Genomic DNA, 13483 nt, shown 5'->3' with positions numbered 1-13483 from the left:
CTTTGAGCCATACAGAGAAAGACAGATACCATATGTGTTCACTCTTTTGTGGATCCTGAGAAGCTTAACAGGAACCCATGGGGGAGGGGAAGGAAAAAAAAAGAGGTTAGAGTGGGAGAGAGCCAAAGCATAAGACACTCTTAAAAACTGAGAACAAACTGAGGGCTGATGGGGGGTGGGAGGGAGCAGAGGGTGGGTGATGGGTATTGAGGAGGGCACCTGTTGGGATGGGCACTGGGTGTTGTATGGAAGCAAATGTGACAATAAATTTCATATATTAAAAAAAAAAAAAAAAGAAAGAAAGAAAGAAAGAATGGCTTTGAATGGCAGACAGGACCAGATTGGATTTAAGAGATTTTTTCAGAACGTTCCATCCTAAAACAGAATACACGTTGTTTTCAAGTGTACATGGAATATTCTCAAGAATGGATCACAAACAAAAAACAGGCCTTAATTATTAAAAAACAATACATGCAGGTTAAATAACGTGCTACTACACTGGAATGGGTTAAGCAGGAAATACAAGAAGAAATTTTAAAAAATACATGTATACAAATGGAAATGAGAAAACAATGGTCTGAAACCTTTGAGATGCTGCAAAAGTAGTCCTAAGAGGGAAGTACAAAGCAATATAAGCCTACTTCAAGAAGCAAGAAAAATTTCAAACAACATAACCTTACACCTAAAGGAGCTAGAAAAAGAACGACAAATGAAGCCTGAAGCCAGCAGAAGAAAGCAAGTAATAATGATCAGAGCAGGGGGCCCTTGGGTGGCTTCACTGGTTAAGTGTCTGACTCTCGATTTTGGCTCAGGTCATGATCCCACAGTAGTGAGATCGAGCCCCGTGTTAGGCTCTCTGCTGGCAGCATGGAACCTGTCTGGGATTCTCTCTCTCTCTCTCTCTCTCTCTGCCCATCCCCCACTCATGTGTGGTCTCTCTCAAAATAAAATTAAAAAAGAGATTAAAGCAGAAATGAATGATAGACAAACAAAAAACAGATAAAACTAGAACAGATCAATGAAACCTAGAGCTGGTTCTTTGTGAAAATTAATAAAACTGATAAGGCGTTAGCCAGAGTAATCAACAAGAAAATAGAAAAGACCGAAATAAATAAAACCACAAATGTGAGAGTAGAAATAAGAACCAACACCACAGAGATACAAACATTTATGAGAGAATATTGTGAAAAACTGTATGCCAACAAATTGGACAACTTAGAAGAAATGAATAAATTCCTAGAAACATATAACTTACCAAACTAAAACAAGAAGAAATAGAAATTTGAAAAAAAACATCAATAACCAGCAAGGAAACTGAATCAGGAATCAAAAAACTCTCAACAAACACAAGTCTAGGACCAGATGACTTCAGATGTAAATTTTAACATGTAAAGAAGAGCTAATACCAAAAAAGAAAAAGAAAGAAAGAAAGAAAGAAAGAAAGAAAGAAAGAAAGAAAGAAAGAAAGAAAAAAGAAAAAGTTTAACCTGTCCTTTTCAAATTGTTCCAGAAAAACATAAAAGGAAGGGAAATTTCCAAATTCATTCTATGCCAGCTTTACCCTGATACCAAAACCAGATAAAGACACCGCAAAGAGAATTACAGGCCAGCATCTCTGATGAACATGCAAAAATCTTCAAGAAAATAAGCAAACTGAATCCAACAATACATTAAAAAATCATTCACCAGGGGCAGGGGCAGCTGGGTGGCTTAGTCAGGTAAGCATCCAACTTCAGCTCAGGTTACGATCTCATGGTCCGTCGGTTTGAGCCCAGTTTCAGGCTCTGTTGACAGCTTGGACCCTGGAGCCTATTTCAGATTCTGTGTTTCCATCTCTCTCTGTCCCTCCCCTGCTTGTGCTTTTTCTCAAAAATAAATAAACATTAAAAAAAATCATTCAGTGTAACCAAATGGGATTTATCCCTGGTTTGCAGGGGTGGTTCAATATTTGCAAATCAATGAATGTGATACCTCATATTAATTTTCAAAAAAAGCATAAAATCATATCATTGCAATAGATGCAGAAAAATAATTTGACAAACTATAACAAACTATAACATCCATTCATGATGGATGTTTTCTTTTTCATTTTATTTATTTATTTTTATTTTATTTTTTTTCAATATATGAAATTTATTGTCAAAATGGTTTCCATACAACACCCAGTGCTCATGCCAAAAGGTGCCCTCCCCAATACCCATCACCCACCCTCCCCTCCCTCCCACCCCCCCTCAACCCTCAGTTTGTTCTCAGTTTTGAAGAGTCTCTCATGCTTTGGCTCTCTCCCGCTCTAACCTCTTTTTTTTTTCCCTTCCCCTCCCCCATGGGTTTCTGTCAAGTTTCTCAGGATCCACATAAGAGTGAAAACATATGGGATCTGTCTTTCTCTGTATGGCTTATTTCACTTAACATCACACTCTCCAGTTCCATCCACATTGCCACGAAGGGCCATATTTCGTTCTTTCTCATTGCCCTGTAGTACTCCATTGTGTATATAAACCACAATTTCTTTATCCATTCATCAGTTGATGGACATTTAGGCTCTTTCCATAATTTGGCTATTGTTGAGAGTGCTGCTATAAACATCGGGGTACAAGTGCCCCTATGCATCAGTACTCCTGTATCCCTTGGGGAAATTCCTAGCAGTGCTATTGCTGGGTCATAGGGTAGGTCTATTTTTAATTTTCTGAGGAACCTCCACAGTGTTTTCCAGAGTGGCTGCACCAATTTGCCTTCCCACCAACAGTGCAAGAGGGTTCCCGTTTCTCCACATCCTCGCCAGCATCTATAGTCTCCTGATTTGTTCATTTTGGCCACTCTGACTGGTGTGAGGTGATATCTGAGTGTGGTTTTGATTTGTATTTCCCTGATAAGGAGTGACGTTGAGCATCTTTTCATGTGCCTGTTGGCCATCCGGATGTCTTCTTTAGAGAAGTGTCTATTCATGTTTTCTGCCCATTTCTTCACTGGGTTATTTGTTTTTCGGGTGTGGAGTTTGGTGACCTCTTTATAGATTTTGGATACTAGCCCTTTGTCCGATATTTCATTTGCAAACATCTTTTCCCATTCCGTTGGTTGCCTTTTAGTTTTGTTGGTTGTTTCGTTTGCTGTACAGAAGCTTTTTATCTTCATAAGGTCCCAGTAATTCATTTTTGCTTTTAATTCCCTTGCCTTTGGGGATGTGTCGAGTAAGAGATTGCTACGGCTGAGTTCAGAGAGGTCTTTTCCTGCTTTCTCCTCTAGGGTTTGGATGCTTTCCTGTCTCACATTCAGGTCCTTTATCCATTTTGAGTTTATTTTTGTGAATGGTGTGAGAAAGTGGTCTAGTTTCAACCTTCTGCATGTTGCTGTCCAGTTCTCCCAGCACCATTTGTTAAAGAGACTGTCTTTTTTCCATTGGATATTCTTTCCTGCTTTGTCAAAGATTAGTTGGCCATACGTTTGTGGGTCTAGTTCTGGGGTTTCTATTCTATTCCATTGGTCTATGTGTCTGTTTTTGTGCCAATACCATGCTGTCTTGATGATGACAGCTTTGTAGTAGAGGCTAAAGTCTGGGATTGTGATGCCTCCTGCTTTGGTCCTCTTCTTCAAAATTACTTTGGCTATTCGGGGCCTTTTGTGGTTCCATATGAATTTTAGGATTGCTTGTTCTAGTTTCGAGAAGAAGGCTGGTGCAATTTTGATTGGGATTGCATTGAATGTGTAGATAGCTTTGGGTAGTATTGACATTTTGACAATATTTATTCTTCCAATCCATGAGCAGGAATGTCTTTCCATTTCTTTATATCTTCTTCAATTACCTTCATAAGGTTTCTATAGTTTTCAGCATACAGATCTTTTACATCTTTGGTTAGGTTTATTCCTAGATATTTTATGCTTCTTGGTGCAATTGTGAATGGGATCAGTTTCTTTATTTGTCTTTCTGTTGCTTCATTGTTAGTGTATAAGAATGCAACTGATTTATGTACATTGATTTTGTATCCTGCAACTCTGCTAAATTCATGTATCAGTTCTAGCAGACTTTTGGTGGAGTCCATCGGATTTTCCATGTATAATATCATGTCATCTGCAAAAAGTGAAAGCTTGACTTCATCTTTGCCAATTTTGATGCCTTCGATTTCCTTTTGTTGTCTGATTGCTGATGCTAGAACTTCCAACACTATGTTAAACAACAGCGGTGAGAGTGGGCATCCCTGTCGTGTTCCTGATCTCAGGGAAAAAGCTCTCAGTTTTTCCCCATTCAGGATGATGTTAGCTGTGGGCTTTTCATAAACGGCTTTTATGATCTTTAAGTATGTTCCCACTATCCCGACTTTCTCAAGGGTTTTTATTGAGAAAGGGTGCTGAATTTTGTCAAAGGCCTTTTCTGCATCGATTGACAGGACCATATGGTCATGATGGATGTTTTGAATAGCAGCACACCTCAACAAAGTAGGCTTAGAGGAACCATACCTCGACATAATAAAGGCCATATATGGAAAATGAACAGCTAATATGATCCTAACTGGGGAAAAACTGAGAGAAAAACTTCTTAGATCTTGCTTCTAGTTATCTGCTTCTTCTCATTAGCACGGTTGGTTGTTAATAAATTAATCTTAACATTTATTGCATCCTACTTTAATGGAGACCAACTTCTCCTATACAAGTTTATGTGTCTTATCTCTTTTTTTTCATCCACTGTTCCATTTATCATTTTTGTTTCTTCTTAACAAACTCCCCAAAGGTTAGATTTCTTTTGTTCACAAATCTGTTAGGAGAAGTGTGCCAGGACAGCTAGTGTCTGCCCCGCTCAGCTTCAGGTGGGGCAACTGAAAGATTTGGGGCTGGATCCATTTGAAGACTTGTTCACTAACGTCTGGTTGTTGATGCTGGCTGTTGCCTGGGACTGCAGTTCAGGAGGCAGCAGAAACACTTAAACTGACACACCTAGACCCTCTTTGTGGCCTAGACTTCCTCACTAGATGGGGAGCTAGATTCCAAGTAAGCAGCCTGAGATACAGAGCAAGGCAGAAGCTGTATCGCCTTTTGTCACCTAGGCTTGGAATACACACAGCATCATAGTCACATATTCTGTTCATTAGGAGCAAATCACTAAGGTTGTACCATGGTCTTTTTTTTTATGGAATTAATATTTGAAACCTATGGACACCTTTAAAAAGCAATATAATTTACCCACTGGCCACAAATGTTTGTATTCCTCCCACCTGAAAAATACATTCACTCCCCTCCCCCTCCAATACCTCCTGCAAGTTTCAGTTATCATGGCATCAGGTTCAAGGCTTGAGTCCAAGATCTTACCATCTTAATCAGGTGCAGTGGGGATAAGCTGCCTGGGTTATGGTATCTAAAGTATAGCCCCTTGAGTGCAAGTGTTCTCAATATGAGGACTTGAGAACAAAAGAGACAGTTATTTGCCACTCACAAATGCAACATTCTGGTCAACTGCTGAAGACTCTCCCATTCAGAAAAAGAAGATGGGAAGCACCCTAGTCCATAAGAGTTTTGAAATATAGCCTGATGCATGCTGTCAGTTCTTAAGCTAGGACTTAGTCCTAACCACGGGAATACTTTCTCCATGTCTCTTCCCTTTCTTTACTCTTTGAGCTCTTGGTTCCTTCCTTTTCATAAGGAATGACCTGTATTTGCAGCTGTTTTTTCATCCTGCTTCCTCCCTGTGGGACTTCTAAGACCCAAAGGCCTCTTTTCATTTTGCACGATTTGGTCTCTTTTAGTCCAAGCTAGCAAATAGTATGTTTGCTACTATAAATCTCTTACCTTTTTTTAGTTTTCTGTAATTATTACTGGATTTCATGCCGTGTTTTAGCAAAGCGACCCTCCCAAGTCCTTTTGAGATCAGCTTTTCGCTTCAGGTTTCCTGTGAAGCTCTTATATGACGATGCCTTTAAAATTCGTCTACTCTTGGGGCTCCTGGCTGGCTCAGTTGGTAGAGCATGTGACACTTGATCTCTGGGTGCTGAGTTTAAGCCCCATGTCGGGTGTGGAACCTACTTTAAAAAAAAAAAATCTTATACTCTTAAGATCCCTAAAGATTTGGAGGCATACCTTAAATCTTTCTGTTTTCCTGGTAGCACCCTGGATTTTCTCGTAACCCAAAAGCCATTTCTTCATGTCAGCATTATTTGATAGTTCCACACGTAGAGAGGCTGTAAATGAGAAACAGATACTTGAACCCACTAAGTCCTGGTTCCTTTCAGTTGCATAGTCTTTCTTTAGTTTCTCTTTCCTATCTGTTTACTCTCAGGTATTTTGTAGCATGACTTCCCTTTCCTCCAGTGTCATTTTCTTCACTTGCTTAGAAACCCTTGCTGTCAGCCTCTTCACAGGCCATCAGGCTTCCACTAAGTGTCTCGTGGAGGCCCTTTTTGGGTCTCATTCTTATGCTTTTCTACATCTTTCCAGGTTCCACCTACCTCCTGGTTCAAAGGAAGTTTAGTTTTAGGTTTTTTGAATAGCAGCACACCATTTTTAGTATCAGTATCTGTGGTAGTAATTTACTGCTGCATAATAAGCCACCTCAAAGCCTAGTAGTTCAAAACAGCATTTATCTTGTTCACCAATCTTTAGTTTAGGCAAAGCATAGTAGGGCAACTCATTTCTTCTTCGTTTGGCATCAGCTGGCATAACTGGAAGCTGGAGACTAGAATCATCTAAAGGCTTGTTCATGCACGTGTTTGGCTGTTGAAGCTGGCCTTTGGCTAGGACGTTGGCTAGTCTCAGCTGGAGTATCTACATGAAGACTCACTAGGTAGCCTGGGATTCCTCAAAACGTGGTGGCTGGGTTCTAAGGGTGAGCTTCCCTAGAGAAAGAAAGTGAGATGGAAGCTGTATCACATTTTCCAAGCTGGCCTTAAAAATCACAGCAGTGGGGCGCCTGGGTGGCTCAGTCGGTTAAGCGGCCGACTTCGGCTCAGGTCACGATCTCGCGGTCCATGAGTTCGAGCCCCGCGTCGGGCTCTGGGCTGATGGCTCAGAGCCTGGAGCCTGCTTCCGATTCTGTGTCTCCCTCTCTCTCTGCCCCTCCCCCGTTCATGCTCTGTCTCTCTCTGTCTCAAAAATAAATAAAACGTTAAAAATCACAGCAGTTCTGCATATTCTGCTCACTAGAAACCAGTTACTGAAGCCAGCATATATTTAAGGGGCAGGATTTTCACAGAAGTATCAACAAATTTATAAAACGACCACATCCACTCACCTTGTCTTACCAATCATATATAATGGATGGAAGACCTTCCCAACTCAGCATCACTGAAACTCCAGCCAGTTTTGTTGTTGTTGTGGTTGTTGTTGTTGTTGTTGTTGTTTAGTATGATCTCTTATTTCCTAGAAAGTAACAAAGGATTACAAGATAACAGTATTGAATTAATTTTGTTTTTGTCTCAAAAAAATATGTGGATTATCCAATTAAAGTTTTATACTGGGAGATGTGATTTCTTAACCTGGAGAATTATTTCTCCCGGGAACGCAGTTCAAATTAGCATGAAAACATTTGCAGCTCCGAAAAAGGCCGTGGCATTAGAAACATTACTTGTAGATTCATGAATTAGAGTCTTATTTTCAGAGTCTTATCTTGGGACGTATTTTTGAACTCGGGCATACATAAGTCAATATGATATTGCTAAAACTTCTTTAAAAATTATGGAGTGTTAAGATCGGGGAAGGGCTAAGAGACTTTCTCCTAAGAGGGGACTTATTTTATGAAAGAAAGATATGAAAGAATGATAGAAAAATAAAAGTATAGAATCAAGTGCAAATGTTGTGTAGTAAAGACAATGATAGCAAAGATCTATTTCAGTAACACCTGATGGCTTTAACTTTGCTCTTGATTTTCTGAGTTGTTTAAGGGTCCACATTCTAAGACAGGGAACATTTTATTGCAAATGAGTTTATCTAACATTTTGAGTGCCTGGTTGGTTCAGTCACCCTTGATGTTGAGATTGTGAGTTCAAGCCTCACACTGGGCTTAGAGGTTACTTAAAATCTGAAAAAAAATTTGATAGTAGTTTTGGGTTAGACTCTTTTCACTCCACTTCCAAACTATAGTGTTTTATTCATGCAGGCTGATGTCCTTACAACACAACTGGAAACTACATCTTCAAAATGTCTACACCTGGATGCAAAAAATCAAATTCTTCAACAAGAGTTATTATCAATGAAAGCTTTCGAAGAAGAACGTGAAAAACTAGAGAGCGATAACAAGAAGTTACAACAAGAAGTAGTAAAATTGAAACAATTTATGGAAATGAATATGGTAGAGCGCAGTCAAGTGGAACAGTATAAACGGGAGATTGAAGAAAGAGCACGACTGGACATAGTAGAAAAATTACACGAAGTCACCCTGTTTTTACAGGTTAATTGATTCATCTGTAATGTGCTTTCATTCATTTCACTGCAAATTCCATTTTGGATAGATGTGTTGTATGGGTTTCCTCTACTTGCTTTATGGTAATTTGTAGACTTCTGGAGGCATTTGTTCGTCCCTTGAACGAGTTCAGTTTTCATCATTGTTCCTACTAAATCGAGAGGATAAGAAAAAATGATGATTTAAACAACTAGTCTCACTATTAAGAGGAAAAGAAAAATTATGATTTAAAAATTGCACTGTACTTGGATTATTCTTAAGGTTATTGTCGACTTTAAAAATTTTGTCATTGATTCTATTATTTGAATTATCAGATTGCGTGAATACTAATACAAGAATGATTGAACTTTAATTTTATAAATCATATTTAATTCAGTTGACATTGATGATAAATATTTTACACTTGAGCTTTTTTTTCATTTAAAATTGCTCTCTGAATCATTGACTCAGAACTAAAGGAAACAGGTATAATTAATTATTCAGATTATAGCTATTTTAAAACTGTCCCGTTAATTTGCTTTAGGCACAAGCAGCAGCTCAAGAAAACTTGGACCAGTTAAGAGAAAATGCTCATGCTTCAACGAGAAGTCAAATGGAACTTAGAATTAAAGATCTGGAATCTCAGGTCTCTACAATGAAGACGTCTCAAGAAGAATCTACTAAAACAGAGTTGGAAACCTACAGGCAACTCTACCTAGAAGAATTAAAAGTTAGAAAGTCCTTGAGAAATAAGCTGAACAGGTAAGCCAAAACAGAATCATAGACAAGAAATTTAGCTTATTAATTTGCCTCTAAAGCATAATTTCTGTGGAGCCAAGATCATGAGATGAGTAGGAAGTGAAAGCCAACTAGATCGTGTAATTTTGGAAAATGATGTTTCTAAGTGAACTTACCTTTGAAATGTTAGTCCAGGACAGTTTGCATCCCTCCTCTTCTTTTTGGTTCTTTTTGGTTTTACAGGACCTCTTCCCCCACCCACCGCCCCCCCCGCACCCCCGCCCTGTATATTTTCCATTGATCGGATCTGCTAGTCTTTAAGTGCATTGTTTGAAGCTTTCTCATTTAGAAGTATATTATTATAAAATTGCTTGCCAGAAGTACCCTAAATAGAAATGTCGATGAGTTCATTTTTGGAAGATGACATCTTTAACCTAAAAGCTCAAGTACTACTACTACTACTCATCCTGGCAGCTTGGTACATTTATTCTCTTGATTGTGAACTTTGGTATTATTACTAGAGTGGGCCTTGAGACAAAGTATCCTTTATGTTTTTTCTACTTTACATAATGGCATATATGTGAAATACAGAAAGACTCACACAGGGCTGAAGGGGAGTATAATTCCCAAAGTGGCTAAAACGAGCACCATGGTGGGAGGGAGACAGAAAGGGCAGATTCTGCCTCCAGTGCCTTGGTAACTGTTATAAGCTAATTGCCTCTGTAGCTGTTTTAGTTCTTTCTGATCACACCTCTGCCATCTACTATCTCCCCTAGAGCTTGTTGGTCTCACTGATTCCTCGGTGTCAAATGCTCAGTTTCTTTGAGATAGTAAGTGAAATGTACAAGAGTGGTGAAAGCAAATGCTTGAAAATGACTTTGAGGGATGGTTTATTTTTATATCTGTAAACAGGTTTACGAAATATAAGTATGTATATATAATGGCATCCTGAAGGATCCTGCCGGTACAGCCATTCCAGAAGACAGCAAGTATTATTCATTAAGCCGTGTACATCACTGATAGCCACTTCTCTCCCTTCCCTCACTTGAATTGTTCGTTAGGGGTCCCGCTGGAAACATAAGTATTTCTTTAGAACAATTTTAAAAGTATAATTTTAGATAGTAGGTGTGCTCTGTCACATGTTCAGTGTTAAAACACTGTTCAATGGCAAATGCTATTTACTATTATGGAAACTTAAAAAGATGTGAGTCATTTAGGAATGATTTAGGGAAAAAGAAAATGTATTTGTGTTTTTTAATCTTCACAGGACTAATGAGAGGCTGTCAGAGAACAATACAAAACTTCTTGCGGAGAGACAGCAGCATCAAACTTTACTCAGGACTCTTACTATGAGCCCAGGCCTGGAAACACCTTATTGTGGACATTTTGAAAATAATTCAGTGCTCAATGGAAACCTTACTCCAAGAGGAAACTTGGTGATTCCTACCTTAAAACCACGGCCGTCATATGACTACTGGGAGACTTCCTTGTGGAAGGTTAGTTATATTATCTGTTTTACTTTGGGTTTCAGATATCTGATATAATTGTTGCTTTTAATTTGGTGAAATTCTGAGTTGTTTAAGTAACTAATACATACGAAGTAAAAGTCATAATTATATGTGCTAAGAAAGAATTGAGGTAAATTATATATATATATATATATGTGAATATATATATATATATATATATATATATATATATATATATATTTTTAGTCCCTTGTTGTCTCATTTCCAAGAGATACTTATTTTTATTTTATTTTAGCGAGAGAATGAGTGAGTGCATGCAGGGGAGGGGCAAAAGGAGAGGGAGAAAGAGAATCCCAAGCAGGTTTCATGCTCAGCACAGAGCCCAATGTGGGGCTCAGTCTCAAAACCATGAGATCATGACCTGAATCAAAATCAAGATTTGGACACTGAAAACAACTGAGCCACCCAGGTGTACCACAAGAGACACCTAGTATTAACTGTATTCAATAAATATAACTAAACTGACCCATGTTAAATTTCTTGAAAAGCTTTCATTTAAATTTGATTTTAGAAAGTAAATGTTATTGCCTGCTGACCACAGGTACACTTAGATGCTTAGACTTATTTTCAGTTGGCAGTGGTTCATAAACATTTGAAGGTTTTGCTATCATCCAGTTTTTGCACCCCTGTATGTCAGTGAATGATCGTCCTCCAAACACTTAACGACATATGAATGTTTACTATTTAAAAGAATCCAAGGGGGTGCCTGGGTGGGTCAGTCATTTCAGCATCTAACTCTTGATCTCAGCTCAGTTTTGATCTCAGGGTCATGAGTTCAAGTCCTGCATTGGGCTCTACACTAAGCATGGAGGCTACTTTAAAAAAAAAAAAAAGAATCCACGGTAAGTCCTTTTTATGAATTAAATCAACTTGTAACACTAAAATGGTTAATTTCTCTTTTAAGTTAAATTTTTGCTATTTTCTTACATGAGAATACATCTTTAATTGCTTTCTTACTTATGGCACTCTTTTTTCTTTTTCCTTTTTTTTTGACTTATAGCACGTTTGTTTCAATTTTTATTGAATCGCTCTTGATGAACGATTGTAGAGCATTTTATAAATAGCTAAATCAAGAAAATACTTGAATTTTTAAAATGAAGCTTTTATTTCTTCAAATGAGTTCTTTGCCCCTTTCTCTTTTCTTTTTCTGGAACCCCTTGAATGCAAGTATTATTACACTGGATGTTGTCCCACAGGTCCCTTAACCTAGTCTCACTTTTAAAGTTCTTTTTTCTTTTTGTTTTTCATCTTGGATGATTTCTACTACCCTGTCTTGCAAATTGTTGATCTGTTCTTCTGCATCTTTCTACCTGCTGCTGATTCCCTCTAGTGTATTTGTCATTTCTGTTATTGTATCCTTCAGCTCTGATTGGTTCTTTTTTATATTTTCTATCTCTTTGTTGATGTTATCACTGGATCCATTCATTCTCCTCCCAAGTTCACTGAGCATCTTTATGACCTTTACCTTGAACTCTTTATGAGGTACATCACTTATCTCTGTTTTTTTTTTCTTAGTTTTTTTTCTTAGTTTTGTTAGTTTTTTTTTTTTTTCTTAGGTGTTGTCATGTTCTTTCATTTGGAAGGTATTCCTCTGTGGCCTCAGTTTGTCTGACTTTCTATGTTTGTTTCTAAAATGGTTTCTTTCAACTTTTTCTCTCTTTTGAGTGGGCGTTGCTTTTGAACAATGTACATTAGTTATAAAGTCAAGGAAGAAGAGAATGTTTCTGTAAGTGTTGTCTAGTCATTTTTCTTGGTGGAGCTGTGACAGGTGACACTGGGTAGGCGGCAAGTAACACTGCTCTTCTCTTTCTAAATTCAGAACGCAGGAGACAGGGAGATGGAGAGAAACTTAGTAGCTTTATTACTAATACACACTAACAAATTGGAGGATATGATTTAGGTTATGTTAGCCACATTGGGCTTCCTCCCAAATTGGGCACGTCCCCACACAGTTGTAAATTGAGGAAACAAATGCTTGACCCCCACCCCGGGGGCCGGGTGCTTACCACAGAGCTGAGAGCAGACCCAAATTCATGTTACTGTGGGCAGGCACATCTTTTCAAAGAGGAGATTCAGAAACACATAAGCACTGCTTAGCTCCTTCTCCAAATTCACCCGTTAGGTAAGTCTCCCTTCCTGTCAGGAGGGAGAGAGAGATAAGTCCAAATGTGAGAAGTGAAGGTTCACCTATTATTTCTGACCAGATTTAAATTATAAATAAAGTGAATTGTGTCTTTTGTACATACCAACTAATGATGAGAGGTTAGACAGAAGCATGCTAGATGGGAAAGAGAAATCTGTTGGGTTTTAAATTTTGCTGTAAATAACCACACCATGGGTTCCCTCATTTGTTGATTGATTTTGATAAACCAAAAATTTCTTGGTAAGAAAATAAATCATTCTTTCAGGAAGAATTTCCTCAGATTCAGCTTGCTTGCTTCACCTAAAGCTTCTCTCTCTCAAGTTCTCTGTCCTGTGGTTTAAAAAAAAAGTTGTGCTTAAAAACTGACTGCTACTAAAAGGAGTTAACATAATTTCTGTTCCTTTATTTTTATTCATGACTTTAAAATTTGTAATTTAGTTAGAGAGCTTACTATTGTGTGCCTCATACCTAATCATTTTTGAGCCCACATGACAAAGTTTTATGTATTCGTTTTTCTGAGTTATACTTAAAAATATACGTATTTTTCCTGACTATGAGGAAGTAACTGGCATAGAACTCTAGGCTTGGTAAGACCAGAAGTGTATTCCTGGTCTGCATCTAGTTGTTTTCATGACCTCAGGCAAAGTACACTCTCTCTGAGCCCTTTTTGTCTATTATGCAAAAGTCGGGATTTTGACTAAATTAGTGACTTTT

The 13483-nt window shown here is 38.1% G+C and overlaps 1 protein-coding gene and 1 long non-coding RNA gene across 2 annotated transcripts in view; one reads left to right on the top strand and one right to left on the bottom strand.

The window, feature by feature from the left end:
* The window catches only part of LOC102965978 (ankyrin repeat domain-containing protein 26-like), a 105775-nt gene extending 94614 nt beyond the window's left edge, over positions 1–11161 (top strand). Inside the window, exons 20-23 of the mRNA XM_042977124.1 lie at positions 8078–8368; positions 8904–9121; positions 10365–10593; positions 11138–11161. Coding sequence (XP_042833058.1) covers positions 8078–8368; positions 8904–9121; positions 10365–10593; positions 11138–11161 — 762 coding nt within the window. The remainder of the gene's footprint in view (positions 1–8077; positions 8369–8903; positions 9122–10364; positions 10594–11137) is intronic.
* An 861-nt stretch (positions 11162–12022) lies between these two features.
* Positions 12023–12951, bottom strand: LOC122236236. Its single transcript, XR_006214331.1, has 3 exons — positions 12873–12951; positions 12633–12762; positions 12023–12435 (listed from the first exon to the last, which is right to left on the bottom strand). It is a non-coding gene; the product is annotated as an uncharacterized LOC122236236 (long non-coding RNA).
* Positions 12952–13483: the final 532 nt, after the last annotated feature.

This window comes from Panthera tigris, assembly GCF_018350195.1.
Source record: "Panthera tigris isolate Pti1 chromosome D3 unlocalized genomic scaffold, P.tigris_Pti1_mat1.1 chrD3_random_Un_scaffold_66, whole genome shotgun sequence".
NCBI classification, from domain to species: Eukaryota; Metazoa; Chordata; class Mammalia; order Carnivora; family Felidae; genus Panthera; species Panthera tigris.
The sequence above is the reverse complement of the archived record's forward strand: the minus strand, read 5'-3'. Positions and strand labels throughout refer to the sequence as shown.